Raw genomic sequence first — 17,875 nt, 5'->3', positions numbered from 1 at the left:
AAATATCAATAGCACTGGGTTTCCCTCAGAAACCATCATGTACTAAATAGTTTTTAGGAATGCAAAAAATACACACAGGTTTCCTGAAAAACCTCACACTTCTCTTCCTACCCTTGTAGCAACTCAAGTGTGATTACGGCTTTTATTTCTAAAGAAGCAAAAGCATCTATTCTATAAAAATGTTCATTTGTGAATAATGTGACAGAAATCAATGGAGCAGAGATCATGAGCAGTACAGAGGTTTTAAGAGCCAGCTCTGAGATCACACAGTCCTGCTCTGCAATCCTGGACCTGCTCCATCCTTCTAAGGGAAACAACAGATATGCTACTGGTCCCCAGCTTAGTAGGGAAGACGGTCATTACTCAACAAACAAGTGGGAAAGAAACATCAAGTGCTGAAAAGTGTCAGGAATGAACTCAAACGTCAGGAGAGACCTCTCAGAAGAACTATGAAGACCAGAGGGAACCAGCTTGGAGTTTTGTAGGAACTAAAGGAGGCCCATGAGGCCAGGGCAGGGTAGATGAGGGAGACAGCAGCGCAAGACAGGGTCAGAGCAGTCATCATGGGCTGGTTCATGCAGAGTTTCATAATCCAGGGTTGATTTTATTACCAGTGTAATCAGAAGTCACTGGAGGGGTGGAGGTTCAGTTCAGGTCAGTTGCTCATCGTGTCCGACTCTTTGAGACCCCATGAACCGCAGCACGCCAGACCTCCCTGTGCATCACCAATCCCAGAAACCACCCAGATTCATCTCCATTCAGCCGGTGAGGCCATTCAATCATCTCATCCTCTGTCGTCCCCTTCTCCTGCCCTCAATCTTGCCCAGCATCAGAGTCTTTTCAAATGAGTCAGCTCTTCACATCAGGTGGCCAAATTACTGGAGCTTCAGCTTCAGCATCAGTCCTTCTAATGAATGTACAGGATTGATTTCCTTTGGGATGGACTGGTTGGATCTCCTTGCAGTCCAATGAAATCTCAAGAGTCTTTTCCAACACCACAGTTCAAAGGCATCAATTCTTTGGCGCTCAGCTTTCTTTACAGTCCAACTCTCACATCCACACATGACCACTGGAAAAACCATAGTCTTGACTAGGCAGACCTTTCTTGGCAAAGTAATGTCTCTGCTTTTGAATATGCTATCTAGGTTGGTCATAAATTTCCTTCCAAGGAGTAAGCATCTTTTAATTTCATGGCTGCAGTCACCATCTGCATTGATTTTGGAGCCCCTCAAAATAAAGTCAGCCACTGTTTCCACCGTTTCCCCATCTATTTCCCATGAAGTGATGGGACCAGATGCCATGATCTTCATTTTCTGAATGTTGAGCTTTAAGCCAACTTTTCACTCTCCTCTTTCACCTTCATCAAGAGGCTTTTGAGTCCCTCTTCACTTTCTGCCATAAGGGTGGTGTCATCTGCATATCTGAGGTTATTGATATTTCTCCGGGCAATCTTGATTCCGGTCTGTGCTTCCTCCACCCCAGCGTTTCTCATAATGTACTCTGCATATAAGTTAAATAAGCAGGGTGACAATATACAGCCTTGACGTACTCCTTTTCCTATTTGGAACCAGTCTGTTGTTCCATGTCCAGTTCTACCTATTGCTTCCTGACCTGCATACAGGTTTCTCAAGAGGCAGGTCAGGTGGTCTGGTATTCCCATCTCTTTCAGAATTTTCCACAGTTTATTGTGATCCACACAGTCAAAGGCTTTGGCATAATCAGTAAAGCAGAAATAGATATTTTCCTGGAACTCTCTTGCTTTTTGAATGATCCATCAGATGTTGGCAATTTGATCTCTGGTTCCTCTGCCTTTGCTAAAACCAGCTTGAATATCTGGAAGTTCACAGTTCACGTATTGCTGAATGCTGGCTTGGAGAATTTTAAGCATTACTTTACTAGCATGTGAAATGAGTGCAATTGTGCGGTAGTTTGAGCATTCTTTGGCATTGCCTTTCTTTGGGATTGGAATGAAAACTGACCTTTTCCAATCCTGTGGCCACTGCTGAGTTTTCCACATTTGCGGGCATATTGAGTGCAGCACTTTCACAGCATCATCTTTCAGGATTTGAAATAGCTCAAATGGAATTCCTTTATCTCCACTAGCCTTGTTTGTAGTGATGATTCCTAAGGCTCACTTGACTTCACACTCCAGGCTGTCTGGCTCTAGACGAGTGATCACACCATCGTGATTATCTTGGTCGTGAAGATCTGTTTTGTACAGTTCTTCTGTGCTTCTTGCCACCTCTTCTTAATATCTTCTGCTTCTATTTGGTCCCTACCATTTCTGTGCTTTATTGAGCCCATCTTTGCATGAAATGTTCCCTTGGTATCTCTAATTTTCTTGAAGAGATCTCCAGTCTTTCCCATTCTATTGTTTTCCTCTATTTCTTTGCATTAATTGCTGAGGAAGTCTTTCTTATCTCTCCTTGCTATTCTTTGGAACTTTGCATTCAAATGGGTACATCTTTCCTTTTCTCCTTTGCTTTTCACTTCCCTTCTTTTCTCAGCTACTTGTAAGGCCTTCTCAGACAGCCATTTTGCTTTTTTGCATTTCTTTTTCTTCGGGATGGTCTAGATCCCTGTCTCCTGTACAATGTCATGAACCTCTGTCCATAGTTCATCAGGCACTCTATCAGATCTAATCCCATAAATCTATTTCTCACTTCCACTGTATAATCATAAAGGATTTGATTTAGGTTGTACCTGAATGGTCTGGTGGTTTTCTCCTCTTTCTTTTATTTCAGTGTGAATTTGGCAATAAGGAGCTCATGATCTGAGCCACAGTCAGCTTCTGGTCTTGTTTTTGCTGACTGTATATAGCTTCTCCATCTTTGGCTGCAAAGAATATAATCTATCTGATTTCGGTGTCAACCATCTGATTATGTCCATATGTAGAGTCTTCTTTTGTGTTGTTGGAAGAGGGTTTTTGCTATGACCAGTGCATTTTCTTGGCAAAACTCTACTAGTGTTTGCCCTGCTTCATTCCATATTCCAAAGCCAAATTTGCCTGTTACTCCAGGTGTTTCTTGATTTCCTACTTTTGCATTCCAGTCCCCTATAATGAAAAGGACATCTTTTTTGGGTGTTAGTTCTAAAAGGTCTTGTAGGTCTTCATAGAACTGTTCAACTTCAGCTTCTTCAGTGTTACTGGTCGGGGCATAGACTTGGATTACCGTGATATTGAATGGTTTGCCTTGGAAACGAACAGAGATCACTCTGTCGTTTTTGAGATCGCATCCAAGTACTGCATTTCAGACTCTTTTGTTGACTATAATGGCTACTCCATTTCTTCTAAGGGATTCCTGCCCACAGTAGTAGATATAATGATCATCTGAGTTAAATTCACCCATTCCAGTCCATCTTAGTTCGCCGATTCCTAGAATGTGGACATTCACTCTTGCCATCTCCTGTTTGACCACTTTCAATTTGCCTTGATTCATGGACCTAACATTGCAGGTTCCTATGCAATATTGCTCTTTACAGCATTAGACCTTGCTTCTATCACCAGTCACATCCACAGCTGGGTATTGTTTTTGCTTTGGCTCCATCCCTTCATTCTTTCTGGAGTTATTTCTCCACTGATCTCCAGTAGCATATTGGTCACTTACCGACCTGCGGAGTTCCTTTTCAGTATCCTATCATTTTGCCTTTTCATACTATTCATGGGGTTCTCAAGGCAAGTATACTGAAGTGGTTTGCCATTCCCTTCTCCAGTGGATCACATTCTGTCAGATTTTATTCCCAGTGTGATCAGAATTCACTGGGGGGTGGCGGTTAGCAAGATCTTATTTGTGTTTATAAGAGATGACTGTGGTGTCTGTGAGACAAATACAAAAAGTGGACAGACCAATTAGGCTGCTGCTATGTGACTTTTGGCAAGTTACCTGACTCCTCTGAACCCTGAGTTTTATGATCTAACAGGGTAATTCAAAAGGGTTATTGAGAGTATCAAGTCTGAAAAATGTGGGGAGGTCTTAAGATGGCGGAGGAATAGGACAGGGAGACCACTTTCTCCCCAACAAATTCATCAAAGGAACATTTCAATGCTGAGTAAATTCTACAAAACAACTTCTGAATGCCGGCAGAGGACATCAGTTCCGCTCAGTTCAGTTCAGTTGCTCAGTCATGTCTGACTCTTTATGACCCCATGAATTGCAGCACACCAGGCCTCCCTGTGCATCACCAACTCCCGGAGTTCACTCAGACTCATGTCCATCGACTCCATGATGCCATCCAGCCATCTCATCCTCTGTTGTCCCCTTCTCCTCCTGCCCCCAATCCCTCCCAGCATCAGAGTCTTTTCCAATGAGTCAACTCTTCGCATGAGCCAGCCAGAGTACTGGAGTTTCAGCTTTAGCATCATTCCTTCCAAAGAAATCCCAGGGTTATCTCCTTCAGAATGGATTGGCTAGATCTCCTTGCAGTCCAAGGGACTCTCAAGAGTCTTCTCCAACACCACAGTTCAAAAGCATCAATTCTTTGGCGCTCGGCCTTCTTCACAGTCCAACTCTCACATCCATACATGACCACAGGAAAAACCATAGCCTTGACTTGACGGACCTTAGTCAGCAAAGTAATGTCTCTGTTTTTGAATATACTATCTAGGTTGGTCACCCAGAAAAGCAGCTCATTGTCTTCAAAAACAGGTAGGAAAAAATATAAAAGACAAAAAAAAGAGACAAAAGAGGTAGGGAGGGAGCTCTGTCCCGGGAAGCGAGTCTTAAAAAGAGAGAAGTTTCCAAACACCAGGAAACACTCTCACTGCCGAGTCTGTGGTGAGCCTTGGAAGCACAGAGGGAAACATAACATGGAGGAAAAATAAATAAATAAATAAATTAATTAATTAATTAAACCCACTGATTATGAGCCCAATGGTCCCTCCCTCCCCACAGCACGACTGAACAAGGTGAGCCTAAAAAAATTGTGTCCACCACTGCCCTCCTTGCGTTAGGGCAGAAATCAGACACTGAAGAGACCAGCAAATAGAAGAAGCTAAAACAGATGGAACCGCCTTGGAAGTGACAGGTTCAATAGATTAAATCCCTGTCATTAGTACCTATAGGCATAGGAAGGGGCCTATAGATTTTGAGAAATATAAGCCGGACCAAGGAACTATCTGAAAATGAACTGACCCCACACTGCCCACAATACCACCAGAGAAAATCGTAGATATATCTTTACTATTTTTATGATCATTCTTTTTTGTTTGTTTTTCTTCTTTTTTTTAAACATTTTAAAACCTTTAAGTCCTCTATTTCTCCTTTAATTTTCATTTTTATAACCTACTATTACTTTTTAAAAAAAAAGACCTTATTTTTAAAGCAAACTTCATATATATATATTTTAAAATAATTCTTGTGACTTTGTTTTTTTTCCTCTTCTTCTTTTGTTTAATATTGTATTTTTAAAAATCCAACCTCTACTCTAGATTTTTGAGAGCGAGATTACTGGCTTGACTGCTCTCTCCTCCTTTGGACTCTCCCTTTTCTCCACCAGATGGCCTCTGTCTCCTCCCTCCCCCTTCTCTTCTCTACCCAACTCTGTGAATCTCTGTGTGTTCCAGACGGTGGAGAACACTTAGGGAACTGATTACTGGCTGGATCTGTCTCTCTCCTTTTCATTTGCCTCTTTTATCCTCCAGGCCACCTCTGTCTCCTTCCTCTCTCTTCTCTTCTCTGTATAACTCCGTGAACATCTCTGAGTGGTCCAAACTGTGGAGCACACATATGGAAGTGATTACTGGCTAGCTTGCTCTCTCCTCTTTTGATTCCACCTCATCATATTTGGGTGACCTCTAAATCCCCCGTCCCTCTTCTCTTCTCCATGCAACTCTGTGAACCTCTCTGGGTGTCCCTCAATGTGGAGAAACTTTTCATCTTTAACCTAGATGTTTTATCAATGGTGTGGTATAGAAGGAGAAGTCTTGAGACTACTGTAAAAATAAAACTGAACACCAGAAGCAGGAGGCTTAAGTCCAAATCCTGAGAACATCAGAGAACTCCTGACTCCAGGGGACATTAATCGATAGAAGCTCATCAAATGCCTCCATACCTACACTGAAACCAAGCACCACCCAAGGGCCAACAAGTTCCAGAGCAAGACATACCACACAAATTCTCCAGCAACATAGGAACACAGCCCTGAGCTTCAATATACAGGCAGCACAAAGTTACTCCAAAATCGTTGATATCTCTTAATTCATTACTGGACACTTCATTGCACTCCAGAGAGAGGAAATCCAGCTCCACCCACCAGAACACCAACAGAAGCTTCCCTAATGATGAAACCTTGACAAGCCACTGATACAACCTCACCCACAGCGAGGAAACTCCATAATAAAGAGAACTCCACAAATTCCCAGAATACAGAAAGGCCACCCCAAACGCAAAAATATAACCAAGATGAAGAGACAGAGGAATACTCAGCAGGTAAAGGAACAGGAGAAATGCCCACCAAACCAAACAAAAGAGGAAGAGACAGGGAATCTACCGGAGAAAGAATTCCGAATAATGATAGTAAAAATGATCCAAAATCTTGAAATCAAAATGGAATCACAGATAAATAGCCTGGAGACAAGGACTGAGAAGATGCAAGAAAGGTTTAACAAGGACCTAGAAGAAATAAAAAAGAGTCAATATATAATGAATAATGCAATAAATGAGATCAGAAACCCTCTGGAGGCAACTAATAGTAGAATAACAGAGGCAGAAGATAGGATTAGTAAAATAGAAGATAGAATGGTAGAAATAAATGAATCAGAGAGGAAAAAAGAAAAATGAATTGAAATGAGGACATTCTCAGAGACCTTGAGGACAATATGAAATGCTCCAACATTTGAATTATAGGAGTCCCAGAAGAAGAAGACAAAAAGAAGGACCATGAGAAAATACTTGAGGAGATAACAGTTGAAAACTTCCCTAAAATGGGAAGGAAATAATCACCCAAGTCCAAGAAACCCAGAGTCCTAAACAGGATAAACCCAAGGTGAAACACCCCAAGACACATACTAACCAAACTAACAAAGATCAAACACAAAGAACAAATATTAAAAGCAGCAAGGGAAAAACAACAAATAACACACACGGGGATTTCCATAAGGATAACAGATGATCTTTCAACAGAAACTCTTCAGGCCAGGAGGGAATGGCAAGACATACTTAAAGTGATGAAAGAAAATAACCTACGGCCCAGATTACTGTACCCAGCAAGGATCTCATTCAAATATGAAGGAGAAATAGAAAACTTTACAGACAAGCAAAAGCTGAGAGAATTCAGCACCACCAAACCAGCTCTCCAACAAGTGCTAAAGGATATTCTCTAGACAGGAAACACAAAAAAGGTGTACAAACCCAAACCCAAAACAATAAAGTAAAGGGCAATGGGATCATACTTATCAATAATTACCTTAAACATAAATGGGCTGAATGCCCCAACCAAAAGACAAAGACTGCCTGAATGGATACAAAAACAAGACCCCTATATATGTTGTCTACAAGAGACCAACCTCAAAACAAGGGACACATACAGACTGAAAGTGAAGGGCTGGAAAAAGATATTCCACACAAATAGAGACCAAAAGAAAGCAGGAGTAGCAATACTCATATCAGATAAAATAGACTTTAAAACAAAGGCTGTGAGAAGAGACAAAGAAGGCCACTCCATAATGATCAAAGGAGCAATCCAAGAAGAAGATATAACAATTGTAAATATATATGCACCCAACATAGGAGCACTGCAATATGTAAGACAAATGCTAACAAGTATGAAAGGGGAAATAAACAATAACACAATAATAGTGGGAGACTTTACTACTCCACCCACACCTATGGATAGATCAACTAAACAGAAAATTAACAAAGAAACACAAACTTTAAATGATACAATAGACCAGTTAGACCTAACTGATATCTACAGGACATTTCACCCCAAAACAATGAATTTCACCTTTTTCTCAAGTGCACACGGAACCTTCTCCAGGATAGATCACATCCTGGGCCATAAATCTAGCCTTGGTAAATTCAAAAAAATTGAAATCATTCCAAGCATCTTTTCTGACCACAATGCAGTAAGATTAGATCTCAATTACAGGAGAAAAACTATTAAAAATTCCAACATATGGAGGCTGAACAACACACTGCTGAATAACCAACAAATCACAGAAGAAATCAAAAAAGAAATCAAAATATGCATAGAAACGAAAGAAAATGAAAACACAACAACCCAAAACCTGTGGGACACTATAAAAGCATTGCTAAGGGGAAAGTTCACAGCAATACAGGCATACCTCAAGAAATAAGAAAAAAGTCAAATATATAACCTAACTCTATATCTAAAGCAACTAGAAAAGGAAGAAATGGAGAACCCCAGGGTTAGTAGAAGGAAAGAAATCTTAACAATTAGGGCAGAAATAAATGCAAAAGAAACAAAAGAGACCATAGCAAAAATCAACAAAGCCTAAAGCTTGTTCTTTGAGAGGATAAATAAAATTGACAAACCATTAGCCAGACTCATCAAAAAACAAAGGGAGAAAAATCAAATCAATAATATTAGAAATGACAATGGAGAGATCACAACAGACAACACAGAAATACAAAGGATCATAAGAGACTACTATCAGCAATTATATGCCAATAAAATGGACAACGTAGAAGAAATGGACAAATTCTTAGAAAAGTACAATTTTCCAAAACTGAACCAGGAAGAAATAGAAAATCTTAACAGACCCATCACAAGCACAGAAATTGAAACTGTAATCAGAAATCTTCCAGCAAACAAAAGCCCAGGTCCAGACGGCTTCACAGCTGAATTCTACCAAAAATTTTGAGAAGAGCTAACATCTATCCTACTCAAACTCTTCCAGAAAATTGCAGAGGAAGGGAAACTTCCAAACTCATTCTATGAGGTCACCATCAACCTAATACCAAAACCTGACAAAGATGCCACAAAAAAAGAAAACTACAGGCCAATATCACTGATGAATATAGATGCAAAAATCCTTAACAAAATTCTAGCAATCAGAATCCAACAACACACTAAAAAGATCATACACCATGACCAAGTGGGCTTTATCCCAAGAATGCAAGGATTCCTCAGTATATACAAATCAATCAATATAATTCACCACATTAACAAATTGAAAAATAAGAGCCATATGATTATCTCAATAGATGCAGAGAAAGCCTTTGACAAAATTCAACATCCATTTATGATAAAAACTCTCCAGAAAGCAGGAATAGAAGGAACACACCTCAACATAATAAAATTATATATGACAAACCCACAGCAAACAGTATCCTCAATGGTGAAAAATTGAAAGCATTTCCCCTAAAGTCAGGAACAAGACAAGGGTGCCCACTTTCACCACTACTATTCAACACAGTTCTGGAAGTTTTGGCCACAACATTCAGAGCAGAAAAAGAAATAAAAGGAATCCAAATTGGAAAAGAAGAAGTAAAACTCTCACTGTTTGCAGATGACATGATCCTCTACATAGAAAACCATAAAGACTCCACCAGAAAAGTACTAGAGCTAATCAATGAATATAGTAAAGTTGCAGGATATAAAATCAACACACAGAAATCCCTTGCATTCCTATACACTAACAATGAGAAAGTAGATAAAGAAATTAAGGAAACAATTCCACTCACCATTGCAACGAAAAGAATAAAATACTTAGGAATATATCTACCTAAAGAAACTAAAGACCTATATATAGAAAACTATGAAACACTGGTGAAAGAAATCAAAGAGGACACTAATAGATGGAGAAATGTACCACGTTCATGGATCGGAAGAATCAATATAGTGAAAATGAGTATACTACCCAAAGCAATCTATAGATTCAATTCAAGCTACCAGCGGTATTTTTCACAGAGCTAGAACAAATAATTTCACAATTCGTATGGAAATACAAAAAACCTCGAATAGCCAAAACAATCTTGAGAAAGAAGAATGGAACTGGAGGAATCAACCTGCCTGACTTCAGGCTCTACTACAAAGCCACAGTCATCAAGACAGTATGGTGCTGGCTCAAAGACAGAAATATAGATCAATGGAACAAAATAGAAAGCCCAGAGATAAATCCACACACCTATGGACACCTTATCTTTGACAAAGGAGACAAGAATATACAATGGATTAAACACAATTTCTTTAACAAGTGGTGCTGGGAAAACTGGTCAACCACTTGTAAAAGAATGAAACTAGAACACTTTCTAACACCATAGACAAACATTAACTCAAAATGGATTAAAGATCTAAATGTAAGATAAGAAACTATAAAACTCCTAGAGGAGAACATAGGCAAAACACTCTCTGACATACATCACAGCAGGATCCTCTATGACCCAACTCCCAGAATACTGGAAAAAAAGCAAAAATAAACAAATGGGACCTAATTAAAATTAAAAGCTTCTGCACAACAAAGGAAGCTATAAGCAAGGTGAAAAGACAGCCTTCGGGATGGGAGAAAATAACAGCAAATGAAGCAACTGACAAACAACTAATCTCAAAAATGTACAAGCAACTTATGCAGCTCAATTCCAGAAAAATAAATGACCCAATCAAAAAATGGGCAAAAGAACTAAATAGACATTTCTCCAAAGAAGACATACAGATGGCTAACAAACACATGAAAAGATGCTCAACATCACTCATTATTAGAGAAATGAAAATCAAAACCACAGTGAGGTACCATTTCACACCAGTCAGAATGGCTGCGATCCAAAAGTCTACAAGCAATAAATGCTGGAGATGGTGTGGAGAAAAGGGAACCCTCTTACACTGTTGGTGGGAATGCAAACTAGTACAGCCACTATGGAGAACAGTGTGGAGATTCCTTAAAAAACTGGAAATAGAACTGCCTTATGACCCAGCAATCCCACTACTGGGCATACACACCGAGGAAACCAGAATTGAAAGAGACACGTGTACCCCAATGTTCATCGCAGTACTGTGTATAATAGCCAAGACATGGAAGCAACCTAGATGTCCATCAGCAGATGAATGCATAAGAAAGCGGTGGTACATATACACAATGGAGTATTACTCAGCCATTAAAAAGAATACATTTGAATCAGTTCTCATGAGGTGGATGAAACTGGAGCCGATTATACAGAGCGAAGTAAGCCACAAACAAAAACACCAATACAGTATACTAACACATATATATGGAATTTAAAAAGATGGTAACGATAACCCTGTATGTGAGACAGCAAAAGAGACACAGATGTATAGAACAGACTTTTGGACTCTGTGGGAGAGGGAGAGGGTGGGATGATTTGGGAGAGTGGCACTGAAAAATGTATAACATCATGTAAGAAATGAATCGCCAGTCCTGGTTCGATGCTGGATACAGGATGCTTGGGGCTGGTGTAGTGGGATGACCCAGAGAGATGGTATGGGGAGAGAGGCTGGAGGGGTGTTCAGGATTGGGAACTCATGTACACCCATGGAGGATTCATGTTGATGTATGGCAAAACCAACACAGTAGTGTAAAGTAAAATAAAGTTAAAAAACAAACAAAAAAAAGAGAGTATCAAGTGAGAACATGTAGCATTCTTAGCATGATGCGTGGTATATAATAAACAATCAATAAATGCCAGCCTGAGAATGATGATCAGATGGGAGCTGACTTTTACTATTTCATAGACTGGTTGATGCAGCAATCACTTCCCCTACCTGCTTTTATCTCTCTCACAAACCACCACTGATTTAGAGCATTTACCTCACTCCCGACCTTTATCCAGAAAACTTGCTATACTCAAACATATCTGTTTCCATCTGTACCCCTTCACCTGCCCCACCTACAGCAAATTACCAGACTCTTAAAACTAACACAATACTTCGAATGTAAAAACCTGTGGCTTGCAATGAATCAGCTTTCGACTGGTCTTCTTCCTACAAACAACCTGAACCTCCTCTCTGGGGCACTTTGAACACCTCCGTAAAGGATGACACCAGAAACAGTAATGCACTTTCTTCGTGTGCACGCTTTTCCATCTTCTCATTAGATGAATCAACACCACAGGGGAAAATCCCACAAAGGACAGGGTTAAATGGAGTGACTGGTCACAGGACGGACTCCCTGCCAGGGGCCAACGTCACCTGGGCCTGACCACAGCCAATGTCTGAGGGCCAGCACCATGCTGCTGGACTTCAGGACCAAAGGGAAACCTCACATGAGGACTTTCTCCCCCAGACAATCACCGAGAAGCACTAAAGCTGATCCAAAGAAGTTTCCTGAAGGAATCCCAAGGACACAGGGTACAGAAAGTCAGAGGAGATAGCAGGGAGGCAACGGAAAAAGCGTGAGTGCTGATAACCAACCAAAGGACCCATTTCACCCTTATTGGTGAGCTGCCTGGTCCAGAGACAAAGGACCCAAGGCCACTGGATCTGCCCGGGTCGCTGCCTTGACTCTTAGGGACCTTGGAGGGTCCACAGGTAGATGTCACCCTATCCTGGACGGTAGGCCTACTTCTGAGGGAGCTTGGCTCTGATTGCTTATTTCTGCAGTGATACAGATCATGTGATATTAGACTATGCTCCACTATTACCAGACCTGTGTTTTATTTTTCTTTAATGGAGGATAACTGCTTTACAATGTTGTGTTTGTTTCTTCTGTACAACAACATGAATCAGCTCTAAGTGTATGTATACCACCTTCCTTCTGAGCCTCCCACTTCCCCTCCAATCTACTCCTCTAGGTCAGCACAAGGCAGTTACCTGAGTTGACTTACCTGTGTTAAACAGCAGCTTCCCACCAGCTATGTATTTTACACATGGTAGTCTGTATATGTCAAAGACCTCTTTGTTTCTTAACTGAGGTACAACTTGGGAGCATGACTGTCTGCATTTGAATCGTGGCTCTGAAACGTATGAGCTCTAAGGCACTGTGGCATTGCCTGCCTGTGCCTCAGCCTCCCCTGCGAAAGGAGCCAATAGAAGAACCTGTCTCACAGGCCACCCTGAGGAGCAGAGCAACTGCCGTACACGCCTCTGTTCAAAACAACAGCTCCACTCAAAACTCGGTAACGACCTAAGTGAAGAAAGAAGCTGACAAAGAACAGAGACATGTGCAACTGAACCACTTTGCTGCACACCTCAAACTAACACAACCGTGTTAATCAACTATGCTCCAATATAAAGTAAAACTTTTTAGAAAAAAAGGGAGATTCAAAATGCAAATGAAGCAACAATAACAAAGAGGCAGGCGTGCAGCATGCCCCATCCCCAGCAAAGAGTGGTAGGGCGGAGGGTGGACGGGGCTTCCCAGGTGGTTCAGGCAGTGGTGAAGAATCCGCTTGCCAGTACAGGAAACAGGAGGCGCAGGTTTGATCCCTGGGTTGGGAAGACCTCCTGGGGAAGGAAGTGACAACCCACTCCAGTTATTCTTGCCTGGGAAATCCCATGGACAGAGGAGCTTCGCAGGCTATAGTCCATGGGGTTGCAAACAGTCGGACATGACTGAGCGACTAACAACAACAGACGGCAAACACAGGTAGCATGAAGGGAGGAGGTGTAATGATGGGGAAAGAGTGATAATATCTTAGCCAGTTAGAGTGAATACCTTTAAGACTTTTCAAGTTTTTTAAAACTCCCCTTCCCACATCTAATTAAATAGGCCTCCTTTCCTCAATAAAGCAATGGATTTCTGGAGAAAGGTGAAGGAAGGAGAAAAAGTGATATGAAAGCAATTTTAACTAGAAAAGTCCAACAAAATGATTCTTCAGTCTGTGAGTCTAAGAATTGGTTTTGCTACTTTTCTTCAGTTTGCAATCTGCTGAGTAAGTGTCAAATAAGACTGCTTTGAGGAATGGTTATAAAAACATTCTCAGGAACTTCCCTGGTGGTCCAGTGGTTAAGACCCCTGTGCTCCTAATGCCGGGGGCCAAGGTTCAATCCCTGGTCCAGGGATTAAGATCCCACATGCTGCAACTAAGTTCGTAGGCCACAACGAAGACTCAGCACAGCCAAATAAACAAAAACCAAAGCCATCCTCAGAGCATAGAAAGTAGCCATGACTAACAGAACAACACTGCTTAGAATATTTTACTCGACCCAGGTCAGAAATTTTATCTCATTTGACTCACCTTCCCAGCACCTTCCAGCTCTTTCTTATCTTTCAGGGCTTGTCCAGACAGCATTTTCATTTCAATAACTCCTGCTACTGCAAGGATGGGTACAATTGCTAACAGGAGAAGTGTTAACTGCCAGCCATAGATGAGGGATATGATAATGCCTGTGCCAAGATTTGCAATATTCTGGGTAATTACAGCAAGCCTGGAACCTATAGCCTGCAAAACGAACAGAAAACACTGTTAGAGAGACACCTTCCGATCATCTCTAAAGTCCACGCTTATGTATTTTCTTAGGAATTGTGAAAATTCAGCTTTGTGGAAATCTTATCTCCTCATTTATGAGCTAAGTTAGTAGTAAAAGTTTACATGTAACTTTATTTGGTTTCCCAGATGAGGATTTCCATGACCTCAGAATAAATACTGAAAGTAGGTCAATAATTCAGAGTTCAATTACATATTTCTATATCATTTGATTTTTTAATACCATGAAACTTTTCATTAAACAATGACACCGTGATCCCTAACACAAGCTCTGCAAATCAGCAAGATAAAATAGCCTGACAATTATGTTCAATTGCGACTGTTGGAAATTTCCAATGTTAGATGCATAACTACCCATAATTTAAGCCCAATATTGAACATTGAGGGTATCCAAATATTTTGTGGCTTATCTGAGATGCTTATTGTGTTTAGAGGGCTTCCCAGGTGGTACAGTGGTCAAGAATCCACCTGCCAATGCAGGAGACGCAGGTTTCATCCCCAGGAAGATACCCTGGAGTAGGAAATGGCAACCCACTCCAATATCGTTGCCTGGAGAATCCCATGGACAGAGGAGCCTGGTGAGCTACAGTCCATGCAGTCTCAAAAGAGTTGGACATGACTGAGCTAGAGCTAGAGAGACTGTGTTCAAAAAAAAATACCCAGAGCTGAATGTTATGGAATTTAAATTTACGATACTAAGCAGGAATCAGAACCTTCAGTTTACATGCCAGAAGCAGCCTGAAGCATAACTGTCAGAAGCTTTCAGTAATTTCCAACTGAAAAGTCAGAAGTCAAAATACAATGTCAATTTGCTTCACTACTCTACACTTCTCTCCCTTACCCTGGAAACACCCCACAACCTCAAGCCTTTCCAAATTCCTGCTCTGGCCCATGTCTTATCAACACTCCAAATTTCCTCTGCCTGAGTGGGGCCATAATCAGGGAAAGATTAATGATGAAGAACAGTCTAGAATGGTCGTTTCCACCTCTGGGGCCCTGGTCAAATTTTTCCCAATCCCAAAATGACTAGGTACACTCATTAATAACCAAAGCTTCTGTCAGCTCTGAGTTTTAAGACAGAATTCTTTCCAAGCCCCCTGCCTCAATGTCAATCTTCTGAAATCGTTTGAAACTTATGTTGGTATAAACACCAACCCAGTAACTAGGGGAAAACAGTATTAAAAAACTACCAATAGCTCTAGAATTAAATTCCATACCACGGAACTGCACCAGGGCTGCAAGAAACGGCATATGTAACAGAGCATTTATTTTTATCTGATGCCATCACTGAGCTTATATAAAGGGAGGGTTAGCCGTATCTGGCATAAGTCAGAGTGGAGTGGGCTTTCAAATCAGCTCTGTATTTGCACATTTTCAATTTCAAAGTCAAGGGTTATAATCTGAAAAGAGTCTGTGGCACAGGAAAGATGGAGACTGTTCCTTTTTCAGTATCTACAAGCCCTACTCAGAACTCATTTCCCACAGCACCCGACTGTAAGAAGCACTCAGAACATCCTCCAAGTTCACAGCAGACAAATTACTCCAGTACCTAAGCTTCCATACACATAAATGTTTCACTGAGGAGGGCAGTCAAGGCCACAGAAATAAGTAAAATGGATCAAAGATGCTTCTTTAATGTACATGAAAGATGACCCAAAAAACCTAGAACCTTAAGCTGGCAGGGAAGTAAGCCCCTTGGCATAGTATGATTAAATGATTCCGGTGACATTGCACTGGTTACTGTTCTTTATTCTAAGGACACAGTCACCATCCCAGTATCTATTCTTCATACAGAAAAAGAGTCTCTAGAACACTCCAAGGGAGAGCATAGATTACTAGAAGCCAGAAACTTTTCATTTAAGCAGTGAGGAGGAGGGCAGGTAACATTCTAACGCCAGAGCCCAAGAGTGAAACAAGGTTAGGACAAAAATGCTCTAATATCTGAAACTCACGAAGTCTCTCCTCGAAATCTCCCCACCCCTCTATGCTAGTACACTTTTCTACCCACCTTTTCCGGTCTCTCCCTCTCTTGTTATTTATTTTCTCCTCAGAGCACCATCAGATTGCTTGAGACCCAATTTTAAAATATGTGTGTTTACTAGGGAAAAAAAAAAAAGCCTATCTCCTGATCCTCCTTTTGAAATTAAGAACATTTCATCTTTCTCTCATTCCCCTTCTCCAGAAAACTTTTTTCTAAAATATACAGTTTCTTTCGACTTCTGCTGCTGCTGTTGCTAAGTCGCTTCAGTCGTGTCCAACTCTGTGCGACTCCATAGATGGCAGCCCACCAGGCTCCCCCGTCCCTGGGATTCTCCAGGCAAGAACACTGGAGTGGGTTGCCATTTCCTTCTCCAATGCACGAAAGTGAAAGTGAAGTCTTTTGACTTCCATATGGCTCTTATTTGCTTTTTTTCTCAAAATTCTAACCCTTTGATGAAAATTAAACAGCCCACCATTTCATAGGCGAAATATTGAGAGTTTTTAAAGAAAATAAGTTTTCTTCTGATTTATGATTAGCAGGAGTAAGCAAGCTACTTACTCAAAAATATCAATACATCAGAGAAAATCACTAATGGTGAAGTTAAATATGAAAAAATTAGATAAACATCATCACTAACTACATACACACAGACTTGAGTTTGCCCTGTTTTATGTGGCAATGATTTTTGACAGTATTGCTTGCCTAACATATTTATATATATATATGAATTATACTACTTCCTACTGTAAAATAGGTACACACATGTATACATATATATATGTGTATGTATTCTGTATTTGAGCATGCTCAGTCGTGTCCAACTCTCTGCAACCCCATGGACTGTACGGACTCCTCTGTCCATGGACTTTTCCAGGCAAGAAAATTGGAGTGGGCTGCCATTTCCTCCTCCAATGGATCTTCCCGATCCAGGGATCGAACCGGTATCTCTTGCATCTCTTCCATAGAAGGCAGATTCTTGGCCACTTGGGCCACCTGGGGAGCCCCGTGTGTGTGTATGTATGTGTATACATTTATACAAATACAGCACACATATCCACCATCATAGGCAGGTCAGTTGGTGGCATGGAGGGGATTCAACTGTCCTCTCTCAGCCAATTTGTGACAACAGCTATTCTGAGCTTTCCTGGTTCTGGTGAAGCTCCCCTATCTTCTTGCCTCCTCTTCCCTGGTCTCTTTCAGCCACTGCTTTACACTCTGCAGAACAGTTCTGACTCAGAGTGGCTTCTGCTACTAGGGCCCTGACAGTGGGAGTTGGGGACACCTTTGAGGAAACAAGTGAGAAGCTCTAGACGGCGGACCCCAACAGGCAATTAGACAGAATGGAGTTCCTGGATGTGGCCAAGGGCCCCACCAACAACACTGCAGAGGAGAAGGACTGAGCACAGTTCTACAAAGACAGGAAAGGCCTGACTCCAGAGGAATGTATGAAAGCCTGACCGCCAGCACAGCATCCAGGCAGCATCTGCTCAATGTTAGGCTGCAAGGGACAGAATTAGTGGGTTTCCTCCAGGGTGAGTCCTCTACACCTGAT

General features: G+C 41.2%; 1 protein-coding gene across 1 annotated transcript in view; it reads right to left on the bottom strand.

Moving 5' to 3' along the window:
- LOC106502019 (multidrug resistance protein 1) overlaps positions 1 to 17,875 on the bottom strand; it is a 105,018-nt gene that overhangs the window by 16,778 nt on the left and 70,365 nt on the right. The window contains exon 19 of the mRNA XM_018044689.1: positions 14,094 to 14,297. Coding sequence (XP_017900178.1) covers positions 14,094 to 14,297 — 204 coding nt within the window. The remainder of the gene's footprint in view (positions 1 to 14,093; positions 14,298 to 17,875) is intronic.

Source organism: Capra hircus, unplaced genomic scaffold (genome assembly GCF_001704415.2).
Source record: "Capra hircus breed San Clemente unplaced genomic scaffold, ASM170441v1, whole genome shotgun sequence".
In the NCBI taxonomy this organism is placed as follows: Eukaryota; Metazoa; Chordata; class Mammalia; order Artiodactyla; family Bovidae; genus Capra; species Capra hircus.
This window is presented reverse-complemented; position numbering and strand designations above follow the sequence as displayed.